The sequence below is a fragment of the Lissotriton helveticus genome, chromosome 9 (assembly GCF_964261635.1).
Source record: "Lissotriton helveticus chromosome 9, aLisHel1.1, whole genome shotgun sequence".
Classification (NCBI taxonomy): domain Eukaryota; kingdom Metazoa; phylum Chordata; class Amphibia; order Caudata; family Salamandridae; genus Lissotriton; species Lissotriton helveticus.
In genome coordinates this window covers 977,505,542-977,533,177 of record NC_136070.1, presented here as the reverse complement: position 1 = coordinate 977,533,177, position 27,636 = coordinate 977,505,542, and the positions used below count along the sequence as shown (strand labels likewise).

The window sequence follows — 27,636 nt, the reverse complement described above, 5'->3', positions numbered from 1 at the left end:
TACTCAGACGTGAGTCCCTTGCTCATTGCACCATCAGGATTCAAGCAAGCCGGGCCGAAGAAGGCTGTGATGCCAGAAACCGGTCCCCGGAAGCTTGTTTCCTTCCCAGTATAAGAATTGGCTTGGTAGTTAGGTTTGCCCTGTTCCCATCATGCACTGGGACAGGAACAGACTAATTTGCATATAGCCAAGTTCTGAGCTGGGATGGTGCAGTGAGCTAAAAAACGGTGATGGATTAAAACCATGATCTCTTGACTTGGTAAGAGTATTCTGCATCATTCAGAAGCTCTGTCCATCACCACCCCCCTTTTCCAAAATCGGTTTTATCCACACTATGTGTGGGAGGGTATACTCAGACGTGAGTCCCTTGCTCATTGCACCATCAGGATTCAAGCAAGCCGGGCCGAAGAAGGCTGTGATGCCAGAAACCGGTCCCCGGAAGCTTGTTTCCTTCCCAGTATAAGAATTGGCTTGGTAGTTTGGTTTGCCCTGTTCCCATCATGCACTGGGACAGGAACAGACTAATTTGCATATAGCCAAGTTCTGAGCTGGGATGGTGCAGTGAGCTAAAAAACGGTGATGGATTAAAACCATGATCTCTTGACTTGGTAAGAGTATTCTGCATCATTCAGAAGCTCTGTCCATCACCACCCCCCTTTTCCAAAATCGGTTTTATCCACACTATGTGTGGGAGGGTATACTCAGACGTGAGTCCCTTGCTCATTGCACCATCAGGATTCAAGCAAGCCGGGCCGAAGAAGGCTGTGATGCCAGAAACCGGTCCCCGGAAGCTTGTTTCCTTCCCAGTATAAGAATTGGCTTGGTAGTTTGGTTTGCCCTGTTCCCATCATGCACTGGGACAGGAACAGACTAATTTGCATATAGCCAAGTTCTGAGCTGGGATGGTGCAGTGAGCTAAAAAACGGTGATGGATTAAAACCATGATCTCTTGACTTGGTAAGAGTATTCTGCATCATTCAGAAGCTCTGTCCATCACCACCCCCCTTTTCCAAAATCAGTGATCGATTCCTTACCTTAGAATAGATACCCCAGCAATACCAACTCTGGTGGTGGGTCTGCGAACCAAGATCACACCAGAAAGTCATGGAGAACAGAATGGCCAAAGAAGCCGTCTCTCCGGACTTGACGCACAAGTTACTACTTGTGTAACGATATATCTGTAAGAGACATTAGTTAGTATTAGATTCCTTACTTAGAATATCCCCAGGCGTCAGACTGGATCCGGAATTTTTTTGCGTAGCAGTACCCTTGCGCGTCGGTAGGCGTCGTCTGCGGCTCCGCGTCCGTCGTCGGCGGCGCCGTGATGACGTCGTCGGAGTACTTAGACGCCGCCTCCGCGTGCTGACGTCAGTTCTTAGACACAACTTTTCCGCGCTAGAAGCGCTGAGCCATGTTAAAAACCAACATTGGTGCCATTCAAACTAGGGCCCTGAAAGGGGGTAACCCTAACCCTAGATATCGGTTTGCAGAACGGGGAGGATGGGTGGGTCGGTAAGAAATCGAATACTAACTAATGTCTCTTACAGATATACCGTTACACAAGTAGTAACTCGTGCATCTGAAAGAGACACGTTAGTATTAGATTCCTTACCTTAGAATAGATACCCCAGCAATACCAACCCCGGTGGTGGGTCTGCGAACCAATAATCACACTAGAAAGTCCTGGAGGACAGAACGGCCAAAGAAGCCATCCCTCCGGACTTGGCTGCCCAGGCAGTAGTGTCTTGCAAACGTGTGCAGCGATGCCCACGTAGCTGCCTGACAGATGTCTTGTAAGGGCACTCCCCGACCCAGGGCAGTCGTAGTCGCCGTGGCTCGGGTGGAATGAGCCCGCAATCCAACAGGGGGCTCCTTTTTAGCCAAGGAGTAACATGCCTGGATACACAAGATGATCCACCGGGAGATGGTCCTCTTGTGCACAGCTTTCCCCTTCTTAGCGCCCACGTAACCAACAAAGAGTTGGTCATCCACCCGGAACTGGCGTGTGCGATCCAAGTAGAATGAGAGCGCACGTTTTGGGTCCAGACGGTGGAGCCGCTCTTCCTCTTTAGAGGGATGCGGTGGCGGGAAGAAGGTTGGCAAGGTGATAGACTGCCCGATGTGGAAGGCCGTGACAACCTTGGGCAGGAAAGATGGCTTAGTACGCAACACCACTTTGTCCGGATGGACAGAAAGGAAAGGTGGAGTACAAGAAAGGGCCTGGAGCTCACTCACTCACTCTCCTGGCAGAGGTGATGGCAACCAGGAAAGCAGTCTTCAGAGTAAGAAGGCGGAGAGGACAGTTGTGAAGTGGCTCAAAGGGAGCGCACATCAAAAACGTAAGAACCAGGTTCAAGTCCCACTGAGGCATCACAAACAGAATAGGAGGGAACGTGTGTGTGATGCCCTTTAGAAATCTATTTACAATAGGGGACTTGTACAAAGAAGGTTGATCAGGAAGGTAGCCCTTGATAGTGCCCAGAGCAGAGCCCTGCTGGGCAAGAGAAAGAAGGAAGAGAAGAACTTCAGAGAGAGGGGCAGCAAGAGGATCCACAGCCTTTGCTGTGCACCATGCCACAAATCTGTTCCACCTGCAGGCGTATACCGCCTTTGTGGAGGGACGCCTGGCTGCCAGAATGACGTTACAGACTTCAGGAGGCAAGTCAAATGGCCTCAACTGTCACCGCTCAATCTCCAAGCATGGAGGTGGAGACTAGACAGGTTCGGGTGGAGGACCGTCCCCTGTTGCTGCGACAGAAGGTCCTCCTGAAGAGGCAGACGAACCGGGGGATCGACTGACATACTGAGTAGCTCTGGATACCAGAACCTTCGTGCCCAGTCCGGAGCCACAAGGATGACTTGGGCCTGGTCGCGCTTGATCTTCTTCAGCACTCTGGGCAGAAGTGGTATAGGCGGAAAAGCGTACAATAGACCACAACTCCACTCGCGACGAAAAGCGTCTCCCAGCGAGTGCCGCCTTGGAAATTCCAACGCGCAGAACTGATGACATTGCGCGTTCTCTTCGGTGGCGAATAGATCTAACCAAGGCTCTCCCCATTGCTGAAAGAGGCCTTGCGCAACGTCCGAGTTCAGACGCCATTCGTGATCCATCATGCACCGACGGCTGAGCTCGTCCACCCTGGCGTTCAGAGATCCTGCCAGGTGTTGAGCCACCAAGGTCACGCCCTGGCGTTCCAGCCATTGCCAGAGGCGCACAGCCTCCTGGCAAAGGGTCCACGACCCCACCCCGCCCTGTTTGTTGCAGTACCACATGGCGGTGGTGTTGTCCGTGAACACCTGCACTACACTCCCCCGGACAGAGGGGAGGAATGCCTTCAGTGCTAGACGAATCGCCCGTAATTCCAACAGGTTGATGTGGAGCCGGGCCTCCGCCGGAGACCAGAGGCCTCTGATCTCCGCCTCTCCCATGTGGCCTCCCCAGCCCTGGAGGGACGTATCCGTCACAACTACATGCTCCGGTTGGGGAAGGGAGAGGGATCTGCCACTGACCCAATCGCGGTCCGTGAGCCACCACTGCAGCTGTCCCGCAGTGCCCTCCGAGATCAGGACGTGGTCGGACAGGTTGCCCTGATGCTGGGCCCACTGAAACTTCAGGTCCCACTGCAGAGCCCGCATGCGCCACCTGGCGTGATGCACCAGTACGATGCAGGAGGCCATCAGCCCCAGAAGCCGCAGCGTCAACCTGACCGAGACCCGGGATAACGGCTGAAAGATGGGAATCAGAGCCTGAATATCCCGGACCCGCTGTTCGGGTAGATAAACCCGAAACCGCGCCGAGTCGAGAACCGCTCCGATGAAGAGGAGCTTCTGAGAGGGGCACAGGTGTGACTTCGGCAAATTGATGGAGAACCCCAGCAGGTGCAGGAGGTCGGCCGTAGTCTGGAGGTGGCCGCCGACTGTCTGGGGCGAGCCCGCCTTCAACAACCAGTCGTTGAGGTAGGGGAAGACTGAAACCCCTAACCTGCGCAGATGAGCTGCGACCACAGCCATCACCTTTGTGAACACCCGTGGGGCGCTGGCAAGGCCGAAGGGGAGCACGGTATACTGAAAGTGCTCGTGGCCAACCGTGAACCGCAGTTAGCCCCGGTGGGCCGGCAGGACGGGGAGATGTGGAAATAAGCGTCCTGCAAGTCCAACGCTACCATCCAGTCTCCTGGGTCCAGGGCAGCTAAGACCTGAGCCAGTGTCAGCATTTTGAACTTCTCCTTCCGGAGGAAGCCGTTGACGTTCCGTAGGTCCAAGATAGGGCGTAGGCCCCCTTTGCCCTTCTTGGGTACCAGAAAGTAGTGGGAGTAGCAACCACACCCTACTTCTGGCCCAGGAACGCGCTCGATGGCCCCCTTGGCCAAGAGGGCCGTAACTTCCTCCTGCAGAAGTCGCAAATGATCCCCCGATACACGTTGGTTCTGCGGTGGCATGGCTGGAGGAGTCGCCTCGAAGGGGAGGGAGTAGCCCCTTCGGATGATCTGCAGCACCCACCTGTCCGACGTGACGGTGCGCCAGTGGAGGAGGTGATGGCGAACCCTGCCCCCCACTGGTGTCACATGGGCCTGAAAGCACGGACTAGGAGGGTTTTGAGGCGGATGCTGCGGGGGAAGGTGTGGACTGACCTCGCCGTTGTCCCCGACCGCCACCACGGCGGTTTCCACGGCCGCCACCGCGTTGGGTATTCCCCTGCGGAGCGTGGCTGTCAGCACGTGTGGGTCCACCCCTTCCGTGGCCATGAAAGGAATGAAAGGCAGCCGATTGCTGGCGCGGGGCCGAGAGGCCCAAGGACTTGGCCGTAGCCCTGGAGTCCTTAAAGCACTCAAGCGCATGGTCTGCCTTGTCGCCAAAAAGGCGACGGCCATCAAACGGCATGTCCATCAGTGTGTTTTGGACATCGGCCGAAAAGTTGGCGGACCTCAACCAGGCGTGGCGTCTGACCGCCACCGTCGTTGCCATCGCTCTACCTAGTGAGTCGGTGGTATCCAGCCCACACCGGATAGAATATTTGGCTGCATCCCGGCCCTCCACAAGGGCTTGGCCGAGTTTGGCCCGTACCTCCAACGGACACTCTGGCAGCACTTCCGCAACCGTATCCCACAGAGAGTGGGTGTAGCAGCCCAAGAGGCATGCGGTGTTGGAAGACCGCAGCCCCAGACTAAGGGATGAGAAGATCTTTTTACCATACTGCTCATACCTCTTGGATTCCCTGTCCGGCGGAGCCGACGGGAACGCGGTCTGGGAATTGGAGGCCTGGATAACCAGGCTCTCGGGGGTGGGGTGGGTGGACAGGAAACATGGGTCGCCCGGGGCCGGGCGGTGGCGTCTGGCCACGTTCCTATCTACGGGCAAACCCGTAGCGGGCTTGGACCAAGTGCCCAAAAGAATGTCGGTTAAGGCCTCATTAAACGGCAGCAGAGGCTCGGCTGAGCATGACTGCAGCTTAAGGACCTCAGTGAGGAGGTTAGCCCTCACGGCCGCGACGGGGAGCTCAAGGCTTAAGGCCTTGGCCGCCCTCATCAACACCACACTATAGGTTGCCCCCTCCTCCGTAGCCACGGTAGGAGGTGAGACAAAGCCAGTGTCAGGCGAAGTGTCTATACCACTGGCCTCCCCAAGTTCATCTGCCCAGTCCTCTTGAGACTGGCATTCACGTGCCAGAGGGTCCTCAGACCCCTCCCAATCCTCCTCATCACCCATCTCCTGTTACTCAGGGTTAGGAAACGATGGGGCCGGTTCATGGAAAATGAATTCTCCGAACGGAGTCATATGCGGCGCCGGGTCGAGGGGGGCGTCGGGGACGGCGCCGCCTGAGGACGGCGCCGGAGGTAACACCTGAGGGGTCGGCGCCGGGGAGGTCGTCAAATCCACCGACGACGACCCAAATCCAGAACCCGAAGCCCCCGACCCGCTAGGACCCCCAGACGGGACCGCTGGGCCCGAAGGCGCCGCAGAGCCCGTCGGAGGAGAGAGGGACCTCATGGCCATGAGGAACCGCTCAATCTCCTCCGGCGTCGCGTTAGGCCCAGGGACCGGAGGGTATGAAGCCGGACGCGGCGCCTGCGACTCCGACGGAGCCGGTGCCACCTGACTCCCCGGCCGCATCTTGCGAGCGTCGGGGGGAGTCGGAAGAGCGATGACGTCTCTTCGACTTCTTGTGCTTACCTGACGACTTCGACCCGGAGGAGTGATGTCGCCTCCCGGAGCTATGATGGCTCCGCTCCCGCGACCGCTCCCTCGACCTCCGTGCGGACCGGGACCTCTCTTGGCGTGGGGCCGACTGCCGGAGTTCGAGTCGCTTACGGGACCGCTCCCGTCTAGCCTTCGAAGTCAGGGCCCGGCAGTCGGAACAGGCCTTGTCGTCGACGCCGAGACAGTGGAGACACCGACGGTGAGGGTCCGTGACCGACATCAGCCGGTCCCAATCCTCACAGGGTTTAAAACCAGGCATCCCTACCGGCACAGTTTCGGAGTCGAAGACTCGAAAAAGGAGATCAAAAGATCAAAAAGGATTTAGTCAAAAAGTGACTAAGGTACCACTTTTTCCGGATCTGCGCTGCTGGCGCGGAAAAAAGAAGAACGGACGTCAGCACGCGGAGGCGGCGTCTAAGTATCTGACGACGTCATCACGGCGCCGACGACGGACGCGGAGCAGCAGACAACGCCTACCGACGCGCAAGGGTACTGCTACGCAAAAGAATTCCGGATCCAGTCTGACGCCTGGGGATATTCTAAGGTAAGGAATCGAATACTAACGTGTCTCTTTCGGATTGTCAAGGCAATAATGCTTAGTAACAGTGTGCAGCGAGGCCCACATGGCTGTCTGACAGATGTCTTGCAGGGGGACACCACGTGCCAATGCAGTAGTAGCTGCCGTCGCCCTGGTAGAATGGGCGAGCAACCCCACCAGAGGTTCCATTTTAGCCAGAGAATAACGGGCCTTGATACACAAGATGACCCAGCAGGAAGATAGTCCTCTTGTGTACAACCCAGCCTTTCTTGGCACCTACGTAACCAACAAAGTGCTGGTCATCCACCCGGAACTGTTGTGTGCGATTTAGGTAGAATGAGAACGCACTTTTTGGGTCCAGACGGTGGAGACTCTCTTCCTCTCTGGAAGGGTGCGGAGGCGGAAAGAAAGTGGGCAAGGTGATAGTTTGCCCTATGAGGAAGGTAGTGACAACCTTTGGCAAGAAGGAAGGGCGAGTGCAAAGCACAACCTTATCCGGATGAACCAACAGAAAGGGAGGCTTACAGGAAAGAGCCTGGAGCTCCCTCTCACGCCTAGCGGAGGTGATGGCAACCAGGAAAGCAGTCTTCAAAGTCTGTAAACACAGAGGACAGTTGTGAAGTGGCTCAAAAGGAGCGCACATCAAATAAGTAAGAACTAGATTCAAGTCCCACTGCAGCATACCAAACGGAATAGGAGGGAAAAGGTGTGTAATGCCTTTGAGAAATCCAGTTACAACAGGGGACTTGAAAAGAGAGGGCTGATCAGGGAGCTTGAGAAAGGCTGACATCGCAGAAAGATAGCCCGTAATAGTGCCCAGAGCAGAGCCCTGCTGGGCCAGAGAAAGAAGGAACAAAAGGACTTGTGAAAGAGGGGCAGAAAGGGGATCCACAGCCTTTGCTGTGCACCATGCCACAAATTTGTTCCACCTGCAGGCGTATACCAATTTAGTGGAGGGACACCTGGCTGCCAGAATATCATCACAGGCTTCAGGAGGCAAGACAAATGGAATCAACTGTCGCCGCTCAGTCTCCACGCATGTAGGTGGAGGCTGGACAGGTTCGGGTGGAGTACCGTCCCCTGCTGCTGCGACAGAAGATCCTCTCGAAGAGGCAGTCGGATCTGGGGATCCATGCTCATACTGAGTAGCTCGGGATACCAAACTCTTCGAGCCCAGTCCGGGGCCACAAGAATAACTTGGGCCTGGTCGCGCCTGATCTTCTTCAGCACTCAGGGTAGAAGTGGTATAGGCGGAAAGGCGTACAATAGAACGCAGCTCCACTTGTGACGAAAAGCGTTGCCGAGCGAGTGCCGCCTTGGAAATTCCAACGCGCAGAAGAGATTTATTTTTATTTATTTATTTATTCAAAGTTTTATATAGCGCGAACAGGATCCTTACAGATATCAGAGCGCTTCACAAAGACAGGGAAGGGGCAGTAGGAGTCAACAGAGATAATGGGAACAGTATAATAGTCAATAACATGGTAATAACATGGATAATAAAAACATACATAAAACCAATCCATATACAATCAGGTAAGGAAGTAATATAGGACAGCACAAGTCATTGATCCCACTACAGAGGTGTACAGGTGGATCAGTAAACCAACGTGTATCATATCTTGGTCGGTAGTAAGAGAGTAGCGTAGTAGTGCCCCCAACAAGTATAGTATAGTGCCAGGGGATAGGGTGAGCAGTGATACAAAGCAGTGCAGAGTCTCTGAACCAACATCTATAACGATCAGGAGATCTTGGCCAGAAGGATGGTTTTCACCTCTTTCTTGAAGAGTGCAGTGGAGGAGATCAGCCTGGTTTCAGGAGGGAGCGCATTCCAGATCCTGGGTGCCATTCCTGAGAAGGAGCGCTTGTAAGTTTTCACTTTCCGGAATCTACGAGGTTTCAGGAGAAGATTTTTTGTGCTCCTATTGGATCTCGAGCCTCCTGATATAGAGAGCTTTTGAGCGAGGTAGTTGGGTGCCTTGTGGTGCATGGCCGCGTGTGTCATAACTGCAATTTTTAGCTGTATTCTGGCATCAAAAGGCAGCCATTTTAGAGACTTTAGGTCTGGGGATATGTGCGAATGCTTTCTAGAGCCAGTAATGAGTCTCGCGGCAGCGTTCAGGGAGGCTCTTAAGGGTGCTGTTGTGGATAGCGGGAAACCGCTGAGGGCCGCAATTCCGTAGTCTATTCGAGGGATGACTAAAGCTTGTACAGCAGTTTGGAAGTCTTTGGCCGGGAGGAAGGGTTTAATTTTCCTCAGCGTGTTAATTTGGAAATTAGCTGCTTTTGTGGCTTTGCTGACGTGCTGCTGCATGTTGAGCTTGGCGTCGAGTGTGATGCCTAGGGATTTCGCCGAGTCCACGATGGTAGGTTGGACATTGAGTGCTGTTAGGTTGTTGAGCCAGGTTTGGGTGGTGGAGATTTTCGCCGGGGGTGAGATGAGTAGGAACTCAGTTTTCAGAGCATTTAGTTTGAGGTGATTATCGGCCAGCCAAGATTGGGTGTTAATAAGCGTGGAATTCAGATGTTTGATATCTTCCGGGGATTGTACCTTTAGATAGAGTTGTGGGTCATCGGCGTACATATGGAATTGAACATTGGATGCTTGAAGCAAGGTGGCGAGCGGTTCCATAACGAGGTTGAACAGTGTAGGGGAGAGGGTGGATCCTTGTGGAACACCTAGATCTGCAGGCACAGATGTAGATAGCACATTGACCTTGTGTGTTCTCTTCGGTGGCGAATAGATCTAACCAAGGCTCTCCCCACTGTTAAAAGAGAACTTGCGCCACCTCAGAGTGCAGACGCCATTCATGATCCATTATGCACCTGCTGCTGAGTTTGCCCGCCCTGGCGTTCAAGGACATGCCAAGTGTTGAGCCGTCAAGGAAATGCCTTGATGTTCCAGCCATGTCCAGAGACGCAGAGCCTCCTTACATAGGGTCCACAACCACACCTACCTTGCTTGTTGCAATACCACATGGCAGTGGTGTTGTCTATGTACACCTGCATACTTTCCCCTTGACAGAGGGAAGAAATGCCTTCAGTTCAAGTAGGATCGCTTGGAGCTCCAGAAAGTTGATATGGAGCCTGGACTCCACCGGAGAACAGAGGCCTCTGATCTCCGCCTCTCCCATATGGCCACCCCATCCCAGGAGGGATGCATCATTCACCACTGTGTGCTCTGGTTGGGGAAGGGAGAGGGATCTTCCGCTGACCCAATGTTGGTTTGTGAGCCACCACTGCAACTGCTGTGCAGTGTCCTCCGTGATCTAGATGTGCTCGGACAAGTCCCCTTGATGCTGTGCCCACTGGAACTTCAGGTCCCACTGCAGAGCCCGCATATGCCACCTGGCAGGATTAGTCAGCAGGAGGCCTTGAGGCCCAGCAGCCTCAAGGTCAACCTGACCGAAAGATCGGAATCATAGCCCGAATGTCCTGAACTCGCTGTTCAGGAGGATAAACCTGAAACTGCGCTGTGTCCAGAACCATTCCGCTAAAGAGGAGCTTCTGAGAGCGAACCAGGAGCGACTTCTGCACGTTGATGGAGAACCCCAGCAAATGCAGGAGGTCGGCCGTAGTCTGGAGGTGGGAGAATACTGCCTGGGGCGAGCCTGCCTTCAACAGCCAGTCGTCGAGATAGGGGAAGACTGAAACACCTGATCTGGGCAGATGAGCTGCGACCACCGCCATCCCTTTTGTGAACACCCTAGGTGCGCTGGTAAGGCCGAAAGGGAGCACGGTGAACTGAAAATGTTCTTGGCCTACCATGAAACGCAGGTATCGCCGGTGGGCAGGCAGGACGGGGATATGAAAATAGGCGTCCTGCAGTCCAGGGCTACCATCCAGTCTCCAGGGTTGAGAGCAGACCGGAAGGAGAAGTTCTAAATGTTGATACTAGCTCAGGTCATGAGGAAGCAGTTGACGTTCTTGAGATCCAAGATAGGACTCACAGGCCTTTGTCCTTCTTGGGCACCAGAAAGTAGTGGGACTAACAATCACGACCTACTTCTGGGGCAGGAACTCTCTCGATAGCTCCCTTGGCCAAGAGAGCCGTAACTTCTTGTTGGAGACAGGCCACATGATCCTCCGACATGCAATGGTACTGAGGAGGCATGGATGGAGGGGTAGTCTCCAAGGGGAGGGAGTAGCCCCTTCGGACTATCTGCAAAACCAACCTGTCCGACGTGATGGTGTGCCAGTGGGGGTGATAATGGCGAATCCTGCCGCCCAATGGCGATTGGTGCCGGTGGACTGGCCCGTTCGCTGGCCCTCAGACTCACGACGGTGGGTCTCTCGTCCCCGGCCACGCAGTGGCTGGACAGCTTGCGCCGGCCTATGGTCCTGGGTGGAACGTGGCGGGGCACCCCATCCGTAGCCTCGAAAGGAGGGAAAAGCAGACTGTGCAGGGCGGGCGGAGAGGCCAAAGGACTTGGCCATAGCCCGGGAGTCCTTGAAACGCTCTAGAATGTTCTACTTAATCCCCGAACAGCCAACGGCCATCAAAAGGTATGTGCAGCAAGGTAGCCTGGACATTCCCGGAAAAGCCAGTTGACCTTAGACAGGCGTAGGGTTGAAGGGCTACCAACATTGAAATCGTTCTGCCTAGCGAGTTGGCAGTGTCCAGTCCCTATCTTATGGTAACCTTGCCTGCATCTCTCCCCTCGGCGACTGCACGGGAAAGCACGGCCCGGGCCTCCTCCGGGCACTGTGACAGCACCTGCACTACCGTATCCCACACAGAGTTTGTTTAATGGCCCAAGAGACATGTGTTGTTTACCGACCTCAGTTCCAAGCTGGAGGAAGAAAACATCTCCCCAGGATGGCCCAGCTTTTTGGATTCTCTATCAGGTGGTGCGTTAGGGAATGCGCCTTTGGATGTAGAGGCTTGGACCACCAAGTTCTCAGGGGTAGGGTGTTGGGAGAGGAAAGAGGGGTCGCCCGAAGCCGGGCGGTGGAGTTGGGCAATCATCCTATCCACAGGAGACCCTGTGTTGGGCCTGGACCAGGTGCCCAAAAGGATGTCAGTAAGGGCTTCATTGAAGGGCACCAGGGGCTCGAAAAGGAGGCCCATGTCGGTTGAAGCACTGTTGTATTAAGCATTAGGTGTCCGTATATAGGTTTTCCCAATGCATGTCCTTATATAGGCACAATTCGCATTGCCCTTATATAGCCATAGGATCCTGGTCCTTATTTAGGCATTAGCCATGCTATCCAAATACAGGCATGGTCACCTAAATCCGTCCACCCCAACGTCACAACGAGTTCTTAGAAAACAGACCCTTAAGCTGTTTGGAGTTTCCCTAGCCTAGAACTATTGATTTCTCCAATAACTCATTTATTATGAACCGCTATACCCTGAGGGTTCATTCATGACGTCTTCTTCTGCCTGACTTTACGTCAATGCAAACATTCCTAAGCCCCTTCCAGGTATAAATATACCTTCCCTTAACAATGGCAAACCACAGCTCGGCTGCACAGCTCGATACGACTCGCCACGGCAAGCAAGGAGGAGACCTCGACTTCAAGGAGCCTGTGTCCCGGCCTGACGAACTGACAAGACGCTGTCATCCCTGCTCGCAGAGAATCCAGTTTCCAGTGTTCTGACTCCGTTCCCGGGGTGTCAGAGTTCGAGAACCAGATAGAGATTCCTACCTCTCTCATTCTTAAGGTATGGAGCTGACTAGAACCTAGAGGGACTCTTGGCATACAAACTTAACATACTAACTATAGCATACCATACTATAGACTACAGCACCTATTTCTTACCTTGTCCTACACTTAGGTACACTGGGGAAGAACTAGTTAGAGAACGCATCGTATGAGTACTCGCATTTTTAGTCTATGTTATTTGTGTATATGAATATATGTGTCATAGCTAAAAGATAATGGTAGCGCAGTATTATTTCTTTCTACTGTTTACGCTGTACATAATCTATCTTGCATACTGTCTTATGACTGTAACAGCATATATCTCTTACACAAGAAATAAGACTGTTCAATAAATCCTTTTTATTGAAAACGCCCATCTATTCTTTCTGTGTAACTCTGCAGAAGCTAAGCATGCATGATTAGCTGAGTGAAACTGTTATCTATTGTTTCCACGATTCTGAGAGTGTTCCGATTCTAAAGGGAAACAAAGTTGTCATGTTTATGTGGTTGCCAGAAACTACTCCCTTCTTATTTTCAAGAAGTTTCTAGTGGCCTCTGAGTTAGCTGGCGCACAAAATAAGTTTAATATACTCGATAGGGGCATACTGACCTCAGGCCTATGCCAAAACTATAGTGTATATTATTCCAATGCGCAGAGCCTATTAGGGAAATAGGAACTATACTACAGAACCTCTGTCAGGAGATTCGTCCTGACCGCCACCGTAGGTAGCTCGAGGTTGAGGGCCTCGGCCACCCTACGCAACACCACTGCCTATGAAACACCCTCCTCCGTAGCCACGGTAGGAGGAGACAGCATGCCAAGGTCTGGGGAGGTATCCAGATTAATTGCTTCCCCCAACTCCTCTCTCCAGTCCGGTTCATCCAACTGGTCAGCCAAAGGGTCTACAGACCCCTACCGGTCCTACTCACCATCCTATGGTTGCCAATCTGGCCTGTAGGGAACACCAGGGTTAAACAGAGGTGCCGGATCCAGCGTTGGTCGACGTCGGTCTGGCTTCCTGTCCAAGTCAGGGTGGAGGCCGGGGTCGATGCCGGCTGGGGACCCAACCGGCATCGGGAGCGGACATGGTGCTGGTGGAATTGGTGCTGGGGAAATGTTACAAGGTCGACCAGTGCCAATCCGGATCCAGGCCTGGATCGAAGGGGACCCTGTGGGCTGGATCTGCTGGCGTCGAAGGCCCAGGGCCCCCAGCCAAGTACGCGGGGCCTGAAGGCGCGCCGGCGGAGTCGGCTGCCCAAAGATGGCATACATTGCTTCGTAGAAACTCCAAAGCTGGGCAAGGGTCGATTCGGCTCCAGGAAAAGAAGGGAAACTCTGAGTCGACCTTTTAGACGCCGAGGGCTGGGCACCATACTCATCCCTCGTCGTGTCGGCCGACAGACAGGGAGAAGTCGAAGAGCAATGCTTCTTCAACTCCTTCTTGAGCTTCGACTTATCTGAGGAGTCAAAAGACTTCAATGACAAGTGGTAGTGACTCCACGACCGTTCCCTCGACCACCCACATGACCTAGAGCGGAGCGGACTGCAGGGCCTCTTTCGGGACCGCTGCCGCAAAGACTTAGGATTCATGGTCCGGCAGTCAGAGCACGACTAGGGATCAAGGTTGCGCTCCAGGCACAACAGGCACATGCGGTGCAGGTCCGTAACCGACATCAACTTGCCTTGAAGCCGGGCCGAGGACGACTGGACATCCCTGCGTGCACCAGAAGTCGATGGACTCAAAAACCGGTGTCAACAAAAGCCGCAAAAAAGTCAGTCAAAAAGTGAGTGGAGGTACCGCTCTCTCTGGATCTATGCTGTCTGGCGTGGAAAAAGAAAGAACTACGGGCAGCACGCGAGGGCGCGTCTAAGTAGCTACTGCAATGTCATCCTGGCGAACACTACACCAATGGTGAACGTGGAGCCGACCGATGCCACCTTTCGACTCGCAGGGGTACTACGAACGAAAAAATTCTTAGGATCCAGTCGGATGCCTGGGGGTAATTCTAAAGGTAAAGAATCTATAAATAATTGTCTCTACCTCACACAGATGGCCATTGTAACCAAGAAACGATGCATCGGTCACCGCCATCAGCTCTGGGTGGGGTAGGGAGAGGGGTGTGCCACATACCCAATCACTATCCAATATCTACCACTGCAGATCTCTTGCACTTTTCTTCAAAATCTGGACTTAGTCTGAGAAAACCCCTTTGTGCTGGGCCTTCTGATCCCACAGCAGTGCCCGCATATCCCACCGGGCAAGTTTGATCAGTGGGATACAAGAGGCCATCAGGCCCAGCAGCCTCAGGATCACTTACTGATCCAGGACAGAGGTTGAAACATAAGCATCATAGCCCGAATGTCCTGGACTCTCCGCTCTGGTAGACAGAAACGAAACAGCACCTTGTCCAGAATGGCTCAAATGGGAGGATCTGCAAAGGTGTGACTTAGACAAATTTATCATGAACCCCAATGATGTCTGGAAGTTCACAATAGCCTGGAGGTGGGAGACAGCATGCGGCGAGCCCGCTTTCAACAGTCAGCCGTTGAGGTAAATTTAGACTGGAACTTCCGACCTCCAAAGGTGAGCAGCAACCACCGCCATCACTTTTGTGAACACCAGAGTGGTGCTGGGGTGGCCAAAGAAGAGCACAGCAAACTTGAAATGCTCCTGGTACATCGTGAATAGCAGATGATGGGCCTGCAGGAAGGATTTTTGGAAATACGAGTCCTACAGGTCCAACACTACCATCCAGTCTCAAGGGAAGACAAGACCTGAGCGAGAGGGAGCATTTTGAGTTTGTTGTTCCCCAAGAAGGCAGTGACAGAGCGTAGATCTAGAATAGGACGTAGTCCTCCATCTTTTGTCAGCACGAATAAGTAGCGGGAATAACAACCATGACTTACTTCTGGCTTTGGCACAATCGCAATGGCTCCTTTGGCCAAAAGTCTGCACTTCCTGTGGACACAAGGACACATGGTTTTCCGTCAGCTGTTCCACAGACGGTGGTAAAGATGTCGGTCTTTCAACTAAGAGTGTAAAGAGTGTAACCCCACCGGACGATCCGTAATACCCACTTGTCCATGGGGATATTTTTATACAAACAAATTGGTCTGAGTTCAGTCTTTGAGTTTATGACATCATTTCTTGCATGAGTGTGTACAATAAATGCTTAGCACTATTCTCTTGTAAAGCCTTACTGATCGGCCACACTACCACCAATAACGAGTAAGGTATTATCTAATTTTACCTCTGCCTACCTTAAGGGTTCCACTAGAGTGTATGCACTCTATACCTTACCGTGGTATAGTATATACAGAGCCAGCTTCCTACACCAGGTTTGGATGATCTTTTATAAATGTACAAAAAGTGGCAAAGAGGATCATAAATTTTGTTCACACGCGGTGGAATGTAGATGAATGTTCTGGATAAAAGTAAGTTTTCACATATGTGGTTTCTTCGTCATGTTTGTGAAGTTTTCTCTCACATCCAACAATGTCAGTGATTTTCAGGCTCCACTTCTTAATGTTGACCCTTTATGGGGTTTAAAATTGGAATAACTGGATCATTCCTTTCCTGAGTTTCCCTCCTAGTGAGTAAAATGATGTGTTGCTTAACACCGCCCATCCTTCTATTTTTTACCCTCTTACTTTGTGAACACAATTAGCGGGAGGAATATAAGGACCTACACAGGCTTTCCTAACTATGTCTATTAGATGGATGGCAGAACTGGTACACAAAATGTGATGGGATTGTGAGGGTGGGCTAACAGAGAATTATTTGATGATGTTGATATGGTCTGTGTTATAGAGCTAACTAGTTGAGTTCTTTTTTCAGCTGGGGTGGAATATTTGTGCTGTTTCAGCTGGGTTTGAAGTCTATTCTGTCACATTGGTCAATTGCTCAAATAGAACGACAATGTTCTCTGTCTGAGTCATATCATTGCAAAGGGTACATAGCATACTGCCACAATTACCTTCTCCCTCCCATTAAGGGCCTCAATTAGTGTATGTGAAGCTAAAGACGAGGGCTCACCATTGTGTATACCTGAGACCAACCCCCAACCACAGTTGCCTGCCAACAGCACCAACAGTTGTGGCCCATGCCTCTGTACGCTCACACTTGCAATTTAGAATTCTCAACATCTTCCTTGGTGTGTCTTCCCTCTTTACTAGTTTCCAACATCTGTGTCAAACACATAGTACACTCGTCTTTTATTCTGCTCGGCTATATTATTAAAAAATATCCATGTTGGAAAAACTTAGTAAATATTTAGTACTGTCCTTAATATTGTATTTTTGCAAGTCAGAGGTAGGAAAAAGTACAATACAAACAGTTAAAGTTGAAAGAACGGTCTAAAGAAAATGCATTAGGGAGTAATCAGGAACTCCTTTTGGACCACCACAAAAGCTGAATTTCTGCTTGGACCCAATATCTGCTGTAACTACTTTTTTTACAATGGGTCATTAAGTAAAATTAATCAGAGTGATAGTTTGAATTGACATAAAAACCTATATCATGCAAGTACTGGCACACCAGCTTATGACAAATGGATTACATGATACTAGCGCCAGGTCGATAAACTGAAGCTAGGTAATTAATAACTTTAGTCACTGGAAAAAATATTGAGGTGGTGGAGCACAAGATGTATACCATCATAAATTACTACCCCTGCAAGTTGTCATAGTACTTCATTACAACAATAAACAGGCAATATGGCTTATTAAGTGCCTGTAACCTAAAGCTCATGTGACAAATTGCTAATTCAGAATAGAACAAGCACTACATACCAGAGGCTGACATTCGCCGTGCCTCATTTGCCTTATGCTGTTTTCCACTGGTGCGGATGGCAAAAATTCTTCCATCATTGGTGCGAATGTAGGTGCCTGAAAAGTGAATAAGAAACAGTTAAAAGACAGAATCTTTAGGCATCTTGATGCAAAATACACAGTTCTACATTTTAGAGTTTTGTGGATAGGCACTGGTCCCGAATGAAAGATGGAATAGACTACCCGACAACCTTCACACAGGGTCAAAGGGATGGTTTTAAAAATCAGGGTAAAGGTGGGTTTGGGGAGCAGTGAAGACTACTAAAACAAGAAAATAATTTGGTAGAAGAGAATGGGTTTACACTGTTCAAGTGTTCAATCCGCCTATATTGATGCTGCATGGACCCATAATAAATCTACCTTGATAATCTGTCCTTTCTCCCACGGTTCCCTTAAAATGTGACGCTTATCCACACACACAGATTCTCTCGACATGAGTGGAAGGGGTCACTGATAAAAAGTCAGGTAAAGATGAATCAAGTAACAAAGACTCACAGAATGCAGGCAAAGAACTGAAGAAAAGACGTAGGTCAAGTGAACCTCTTCAATAGCAGCAGCAATAAGTACAAAAGAATTACTATTTATTTTTTGTTTTGCTGAGCTGGATGAAGCGTCCTCTGACCCTGCGGGGGAGTGTTAAGGATGGGTGTCCTTACAGTTCATAGTAGATACTGTTGCAGGGATTCTGCTCCTACACAGAACTGGGAACTGGGCACAGAGACCCAGGACCTCAGTGAATTGTTGTGGACCAAAAAACTCACCTCAGAAACCCTAATAGACTAGCATCAGTGTCACATTAGCTCATCGTCCTATAGCAAAGGAACCAGTGATTAGACAACCCAGAATATGCGACACTCTTTAGTTTGTTAGTCTCATACCAGTCCACAACAGGAGTAAAAAGAGACGCGGGAAAGGATGAAATATTTATTTTAACGACGTGCTCTTAGATGCAGTATCTTTGCTAACACAAGCAGACATATGATTAGAAATAATATGATCAGCATTGTTACAATTCCATAAAAGACAAAAGGAGAAATCATATTACAATGATGGTGAAAACAGGTCTTATAGCGCCTAGTATATCAACCTCCCTAGCTAGGAACTATGTTTTATAAAATATAGAAGGTCTCTTAGGCTTGTGTGGGGGACCCCATACCTCTAAGATCAGCAAGAGTGAATCACATCAGGATCTGCAAAAGTTCTGTCTCTCTAGAAACTGAATTATTCCAAGTGCCTGAAATCATGCCTAAAGTGCAATATTAAAAGAGCCAGAATCTCCGTTGGCTGCAACTGCAAGTATGTTCTGTCTAAAACGTGAGCCGATCAGCCCAAACAACAGCTACCTTGTCATGATAACCTTGGAGGTTTTAGCACTCACTGTGCAGATAGGGTCACAATGTACATTTAGGGATGCCAAAAACAAGCCATTCTCAAGTGAAGTAATTCACGCAGTCAAACTTACAACAACAGCTATATGCAGTGTTGTGTGCAAAAAGCAGCAAAAGGTAAAATGGTGTTTAAACTTCTAATAAGCCTATGCTAACACAGCAATGTGCGCAACAAGGCCCAGCCCTCACTACACCCTCCCTTGATCGGAGAACGCACAAGAAGTGGGGGCAATTTTTGGAACGCAGAGTTCAAGTTTGAATGAGAAAGAACCAAGTTCAAAATTTCGCCAAACTGGATAATTGGGAGTAAGTTCTGAATTAGTAACCACAAAAAAATTCAAAACCCAACAGGGGTGTATAGTGTCAAACACATGTAATGCGTAGAAAAAAAAATGAAGGAAAAAAAATTCATGAGTCCAGTAAGTGTCTATGAAGCAGGAAAAAAAATCGTCACTTCAATCCAATGGTGTATAGGCACAGTACGTTGCAACCGCTTCCAATAGGAAGTTCTTCGAGATAACTGCATGCCAGAAAGTCACGGGCTGCAGTCCATATATTCCAATTACCTAGAACTCAATGCGCTGCTGCCCAGGCCATAATCCCGACACCAGAACAGTTTAGTTCATGAGCAACTAAGGGACTCATTAGTAGATCATAATCTGGGTTAAGAGACACCGTATTGCAGAGACACAAATCCAGAGCCCATTCAAAACTGTAATCCAGGCAGTGTAAAACTGGCTGCACGCATGTAAAGTATGAAAATCGGAAAGATAAACCATACGCCACACTCAAAGTAGCCAGAGGCAGCGACCATAGTATATAAGCATCAGGTCACGAAGTTGGAGCAGCCGGGGCAGGTCGTTGTGGGGCACAGAATGTGCAACCATTTTTGAGCAAGCAAATTAACAGCAGTACACCAGCAACCAAGGCGAGAATTAACGGTAAACCGCCGAAGAGGTTGTAAAAAATAGAATGGAAAAAATGCCGGTATCACACCAAATATAGTTTGGAATGAAGTCACAAGGCCAGAACTTACTACTTTAAAAAAGTGAGCCAAGCCGGAGGTCGACAAGGCATTGAATATAGTGTGAATCAATGCTCCAAAATGCAGGGGGAGATCAGTATTTAGTAGTGCATGTACCTCGGTATGAGTATCAACCACGTGAAGGACGAATGTTTCACGCGCAGATGTGAGGGCGACTTCTTTTTGAGACAAAAGAGTCATTATTTGACTCATCTTGTTGAACTCTGCTTTCAAGGTTGGAATGGAAGGCCAGATGTATATATCGAGCTTTCCATGCGGAGGAGGAAACAGCACATTCTTACAACAGACTACACGTTGGGAGACAGTCACTATGTACGGTATCCCTGCCAGCATACCATAGCAATCTTCATTATTTATTAATAAATAACTACCGTTTGCTAACAACGTGAAAGTAGGTTTACCTTTTAAAATACAGGCCAAATTCGGGGCTTCTGAATTACACGAGCCGTGCAATTGTACATTCCTATAGACCAACGAGTGTTCGGGTGTGGAAGTGCAATCTTCACCTTTCAAATAAACGTATTTACCCTCCCTCAGACACTTATACGTGAACGGAAGAGACCAAACCTCATGGAGATATGCGCTACTCAATGGTTCATATCTGCCTATGGCATAGTGCTTCATACACGCTTCAAATTTAAACAGTGGAAAAGGTAGCATTTTTAACCCATGAATAAGCCAAACTGCAGAATTTGTTTCGGCCACAGAAAATGGTAAAGGTTCTAACTTTTCAATATGCAATAGTGAAAACGTAGCCTCTTTCATTGACATAAATTGTCGTTTAACAGTCAAATTAAAAGGCAGAAACAGCGAAGAAGTGTTCATGTAGTCCCAAGGCACTTTCCCAGCCTTTAACGTCTGCAAAGTCCATGCAAACTGTATAATAGAACGCAATTGATTTTGACCATGGTACAAAACTGAGACATCATCTTACACAAGATCAACGACAGAAGAAACAATATTATCTAATGTGTACATTCGGGAAGAAAGTGTATTGATGCTATTATCTACAACTGCAAGAACTTTTTCTAAATTAGCTTGATCAATAGCCCTTAACCTAGAAGTAGCTTCAATTTGGGACAGTTTCCAAACTTCGTTGTAATAGCGTATATCCATCTTTTGGATCTGCCATTTGCAGGACCTTTCACAAAGTCATTCAAGTCAACGTCGTCAGTCAATTTAGACAAATGGAGTTTAACTGACGCTAAGGTGGAGTGTTTGAGCCAGTTCTGACATAGCTTGCCTCCAGAATAGGTAGTGACAGAATGGTCACTCTCAAAACGGGGATCCACCCGAACCTGCGTATAGCCAGGGGCCAAACACAGAAAACGATGCTGGCATGAATCTGCACATTTTTGCCATAATAACCAGCCTTGGGGATCCAAACTGGAAATGTTAAAGGACGAATTTTGTAACAGAGTCTGTAAATCACTAAGGGACCTACTGGTGTGATTATTCCATTTGGAGTATTCGCCCAAATCAGGAATAGAAGGAGCATTTCATTTTTAGATGTAGCCAATCCAAAGCAGGTGGTTTGTGAAATAGTCGAATTCAGAAACAACATATGGTTCGGGATGAGACATGCACAATGCACAGCCTCAGTGCCTTGCACGTGCCAACTTTTAAGAACCCCAAACAGACTTAAGATCAATCGTATCTTTCCACAGCTCATAGCCTCCTATTGGCAATTGGTCGATAAAGGAATTTAGTGTGGGTAAGTCTAACTTTGGAAGAGGACTTCTCAGTCATCTTAAAATAAAATGCATCAGGGTTGGATTGATTAAAATCAGTAAAGTAAGAAAACCTTTTCAAAAGTGTTTTGGAGCTGCCCTCAACAGCAGCAGAACAATGTTTCCATTGTGTGTAATTAACCACATTTGCTTTGTGCAGAAAATGATTGCCATAGTGTTGCAAACAAAACAAGTCAGCATAAATTGCAGAATCTAAATACAAATCTTCAACATCAAAGGCAGCATAATATTTCAAATCAGAAAACAGAGCTTCTACGGCTTGGACATCCCAATCATCAGAGTGTATATTTTGTTTACCCACATCCCCCATTGAAACACAAAGTACATTAGGGACGTTTATAACCTCTGTGGTACCATGTATCTGAAATTTTATAGCATCCCATACAATCCCATCTAAGACAGGCCAAGCAGTGATATTCACAAAAGTCTGGTCCCTCTTCTTTCTGTGTGATAAGGAGTGGGGTGCCAAAGTTCCAATTTGTCTAATTGTAGTTCTTTCTTTAACATAGTGTCCATTCACAAGAAGGAAAAAATACACCACAAATCCAATTGACATGAATAAAAAAATTGAAAAAAGCACCAGCCAAATGTAAGTCCAAGGGGGAATTAAAAAATGTTTTTTAAACCAAACAGCAAAAATCGAAACTTTTGAGGGAAACTTTGATGTGGTAGAGTCCTTGTCAAATGAAAAACGTGATTGATTAGCGACACAGGTCTCTAAATCGGGCATAGATAAGTCTGTGGGATAAGTGTACTCCGTATCATCAAGAAGATCACCAGCCGGTGGATTCAATAACAGATTCGTAACTGTATTCATCTCAATGGCAACATCAGGCCTGGTGGTAGGTGCTGGAGCCCAAAAAGTTTTTCAGCATCGCTGGACAAGAGACCACAGGTGTCATACTAAGAAGAATTTGCCACTCTTTGTAGTTTGGCATTGTCAATGGAGATGTACCTGTTTTCCTTTCGACTAGGAAGTGGAGGTAAAATGACTATCCTTGTACCCTGCACGCCAAGCACAGGGGACTGAAGCACGATACGAGGGGCCGAATTCCTTCTTGTTCTCGACCTTCTCTCGGACCAGTTCACAAACTCAGGGTAGCCAGCCAACTACCGGAATCTGCAACGCAGCATCAGATGTGGAGGGCAAGTGTTCCTTTGCAAAACTGTCACGGGTCTTTTGTAGATTCTGGAAAACAGCACAATGTTCATCTACATCAAAGGGAGCGGCAGACGCCGCCTGATCTAGACCCTCATGGTCCGGAAAAAACATTTTGATGCCAAAGAGCTTTTCGTATGGGGTCCGCCCACCCAGAGACCTTCTAGGGAGATTATTAAGTGCACGCTGAACGCTATTGAGGTGGGCTAGCCAGGTCCGGCCTGTACCTAAAACCCTAACTGTCAAGGATTGATTTAAGTCATGGTTCATCCGCTCCAGAACACTATTGCCCTCAGGCCGGTATGGAGACGAAAATTTGACTTGGACCCCCAATGAACGCATGGCATCCTTGTACGCCTTAGATGCGAACGCTGGACCCTGGTCTGAGTGGAAGGTAGCACATGCAAAAATTCCCACAATGATACGCAAATCCCTTACGACAGTTCGAGAATCAGCACTCTTTGGGGTCACACCCACACAAAGTGTGTGCAAGAATCAACTGCAACTAAGATGTACTCATACGCAGTATCAAAGGAGAAAAGGACCGCAGTGATCTAAATAAACACAACCCAGGGGTTTATTAGATATATACAACTGTGTCTGGGGTGGGCGTGCAGCAGTTGAAGGTTCAATCTGCTGGCAAATGTCAAAATGAAGGACATAATCACACGTTTGTTTGTACAATCTGCACCACCAGTAACGCTGCTGCAAAAGTGATAGTCGCAGAGACACCGGCATGAACGGATGCCATACCCTCGTGAACGGCTGTAATCAGTGTGGACCTGCGGTCCGCGTTGGAAATCAATCTGTCACCAACGTCGTTAATTCTCACATAAGGAACTTTATCAGGACTTAAGTGATAAGAGTACTTTAAAGGGAAACCTCTTGGGTAATTACTTCCCTTCTCTTTTGCGGCAATAGCTGCCAAGATGTCCTCATCAATCTTACTTTGGGAACGTGTAACTGCTGCAACCAAATATGTCGCTACTGCTGTCTCTGCCACTTCATCAGCGAGTCTATTACCAACAGCGTGAACTCCAACACGCTGGTGACCAAGAGTATGAATCACAAACACGAGTGGCAGCCATTCTTTAAGCTCAGCCATTCGAACCCAGATCATTTTATGTTTCATAGTGCTACCTTTGGAATCACGATAGTCATTTTGAGTCCAAAAGAACAAATTGTCATTGTAAGACTGAACGGAGTAACAACAAAAATGCGCTTTCCCTGCGACAGTGCACATTCTTTCAGAATCGCCATTTACACTGCTGTCAAAACTTTTTCCACAGTGGAAAACCGCAGCTCAGCCAAAGTGTACAAGTGTGACTTGTAAACGATAGGGACTGTGTCACCCTCATTAAAAGTCAGGTACGTGAAACCCACCGCCCCAGGTACGATTCTTATCAGCAGGCTGTCCTGGTTATTACACGTCAATAAGAATTTTGATTCTAGAAGATCAGCCTGCAAAGATTGCAAGATGGCTGAATGAGCAGGCAGCCAGCAAGATTTGGAGAAAGTAGGTTGTACCAAAGCGTAAAGAGGCTTGATACGCTGGGCATATTCGGGAATGTAAGTACGCCCGAAGTTCAAAAAGCCCAGTAAAGATTGTAGTTTTGCCAGCGTTGTAGGAGCGCGCAGCTTTGCACATTTCTCCAGGAAGTGAGGTACTAAACCTGACCTTCATTGTTGAGTTCATAGCCCAGGAACAACACTGTGTACTCTGCAATGTGTGATTTTGCAAAGTTGAATTTGTAACCGAAGTCTGCAAACCGACAAATTATGCGGTCAACGCGACACAGATGCAGCCATAATTTTTCTGTGAGATAAATGTCATCCACATACGAACATGCATACGGGTCGAGTCTCTCTAAAAGAGACAATGCGGGCAGCAAAGACGCCTGGACTGTTCTTATAGCCCATAGACAATCTTCTGAACTGGTGTTGTTTGCCACCGCAGGTAAATGCTTTCCATTGACTACTTATAGAGGACAGGTTATGGCCGAAGAAGCCATTGGATATGTCCAGTGTGGTCTTAAACCTTTTACGCACGGGACTATCCACAAGGGCAGAACTGTGAGTGTTTTGTACCGCGCAGGTCCGACAACGAGAATTCAAGTGCCGGTAATCAAATACCAAACGGTACGAGCCATCAGGCTTGGTTACAGTAAAAAGAGGGTTATTCATCAGAGACACACACGTTTCAATCACACCTTGATATTCCAATTGTTCAAGGGTTTCTGCCAAGGGAGCTTTCGCTTCACGCCGCATGGGGTATTGGGGTTGAGGCTGTGGCATAGACCGCAATGGTATCTCATGTTGGGGGGAAAATTTGTCCCAGCAAGTGAGTACGGTACAAAGCCGGTGCAAGCACCTTATCCCACTCTTCTGCAAAATGCAGAGCCTGCTCCTTCAGCACAGTGTGCGCGAAACTAGGGAGGATTACCTCCTCCCCTTGCAGAGCGGCTAAAAAAAAAAAAAAAAAAAAAGATGGTGCCAACCGACCTCTACCAACAAAATGCCATAGGTAGTAGTCAAATTCTCCCAAAATACCCCTTTTACAGTACGTTGTATGTCACCTTCTATTTAAAGGACAATTCCAAAAAGTCCTTCAGTGGGAGCCACTCTAGTGTAGCCGTCTCAACAACAACGAACGTGTCAGTTGCTGTCACCTTCAGAAGTGGACGCAATGCCTCCCACACTATGGTAATTTCCACCACGCTGTCTAGCAGCGTCAGCGCCCACGTCAGGTTCCGAAGCTGTGTTCTAACTATCCGTGGCATATGTCGCTGATGAAGCAGCAACTTTCTTTTTCTAAAACTGGGACCTTTGACGTGTAGAGTCGTCCTGCTTGCCTTTACTGTCCGTCCTGCGGGGTAGCTCTTGTTTTGCACCCCATCCTCTGCCGCTGTCTCCTCCACCGGTGGGTGAGACTGATGTTTCCTGCAAAGAGCGAGGAGAACGTTGATCAGGAACCTAAAAAACGATCAGGTGACTTAATAGTAGTGCGGTTGCGCAATTCATAAATGCGCTCAGTAGACGCAGGTATTGGTGAAGCAAGACGGGACCCCTGTTTCTGTTTCCCCTGTTTTCTATTCTTATTCCAATTCTGCTTTGGAACATAAGGGCGGTCATCCTTATCGGATTTCGGTGCCTGAGTTTACTTCTGCGCTGTTTTAGCAAAAGGCTTAACACCCAAACTATTACGGGCAATGGTCTTATAAGCCGCCGTAATAATTTTCGGTAACTGACGGGGTTTATCGGCATCGGGGACATTGTGCAAGCATTAGACACCTGGAAGCTTACCGCATCTCCCTTGACATTGCAAAGGATGAGATCGAAAACTACGTCAAACACTCCAACGACTCTCATCAAACACTCCAACGACTCTCATTCCCAACTCAACAGCCGCCTCTGGTCCGTGTTCGTCCTGAACACTCTTAATGACGGAGGGAAGGACAGCCATGGAAGGGGTGCCGAAGCACTTATTATAGACTGCCGCACAGATCATACCCCATGTGTTACAATCAGTCACTCCCGGCACTAAGTCTTTCTGCAAACTAACAGTAAGAAGCCTGCGTTTTTCCACAGAAGTCGTATTAGGAAATACTGCCTCTAGCTGGTCAAATTTCTTGGCAAGCCAAAAAGGCATATCATCCTTATCCTGGGGCGCTTGCCCCTAACTGCATTAACCATGACGGGACTAAGCTTCAACCCGCCCGGTCCGACTGGATGCGCCGCAACACCAGGTGCCCCGCCCTGGATGTTGCAGGATATGTATTGAACCAAGGCCCTTATAACCCATACAATCTAGGTATAAAGTGGCCTCAATTCAGCAATGGAAACTGCTGCGGCACGGGGGTGTGGAGTAAACCCAGCTAAAACAGGCTAAGAAGCGCCTGGGATGGACAAAGGACCCAATCAAACCACCGTTGAAGAGTATGGAAGGGCGCCATTAAACCAAATGCGGTGCTGCCAAGCTGAAATCGGAATCTCCAGTGTCCTATATGGAGTTTACTCCATAGGCACGGCAGTGTGAGTGTAAACATGAAACAAATTGGTATCTGCATTTACCGCAGAAAATGTAACCCATGAGTAGAAAGCTCAAACGGGTATGCCGCGTCCGCACTCACTAAAAAAACAACTGCCATGCCGTCCAAGGGGACGGCATAAGTCTGCAAATGGCTGCGGACCGCCATCCGGCTATGCTGGGGTATTTCAACTTTACCCACAACGACACAGGAGAGATAAAAGACAAAAATAAGCAATGTAGCACAACTGGGTAGTAACTCAATAGAAACCGTTTTAAATTTTCAAGCTTGAAAATACCTATTTAACTATAGGTAGGTTTATCCGGCACCACTGTCAACCGGAAACAACAGTGAGGGGGGCGTGACTGATATAAGCACTACTCGAGAGTCTCAAAATAAGACCACTAAGTTGGGTGCGCCATGTTGCAGGGATTCTGCTCCTACACAGAACTGTGCAGAGACCCAGGACCTCAGTGAATTGTGGTGGACCAAAAAACTCACCTCAGTACCTAGAAACACTAACCAACTAGCATCAGTGTCACATGAGCTCTTTGTCCTATAGCAAAGGAACCAATGATAAGAGAACCCAGAACATGTGACTTAGGTTATACTCCGGAATGGTGGGAATCCAGAACATGCGACACTCTTTCGTTTGTTATTCTCATACCAGTCCACAACAGGAGGAAAAAGAGACACAGGAAAGCCTAAAATATTTGTTTTAACGACATGCTCTAAGATGCAGTATCTTTGCTAACACAAGCAGACAAAAGATTAGTAATAATATGATCGGCATTGTTACAATTCCATAAAACACAAAAGGAGAAATCATATTACAATGATGGTGAAAACAGGTCTTATAGCGCCTTGTATATCACCCTCTCTAGCTAGGAACTATGTTTTATAAAATATAGAAGGTCTCTTAGGCTTGTGTGGGGGCCCCCATACCTCTAAGATCAGCAAGAGTGAATCACATCAGGATATGCAAAAGCTCTGTCTCTCTACAAACTGAATTCTTCCAAGTGCCTGAAATCATGCATACAGTGCAATAT

The 27,636-nt window shown here is 48.9% G+C and overlaps 1 protein-coding gene across 2 annotated transcripts in view; it reads right to left on the bottom strand.

The window, feature by feature from the left end:
* The window catches only part of RAD54L2 (RAD54 like 2), a 796,737-nt gene that overhangs the window by 31,881 nt on the left and 737,220 nt on the right, over positions 1–27,636 (bottom strand). For both annotated transcript variants that reach the window (XM_078661273.1, XM_078661274.1), the window contains exon 21: positions 17,178–17,273. In XM_078661273.1, the coding sequence (XP_078517399.1) occupies positions 17,178–17,273 (96 nt within the window). The remainder of the gene's footprint in view (positions 1–17,177; positions 17,274–27,636) is intronic.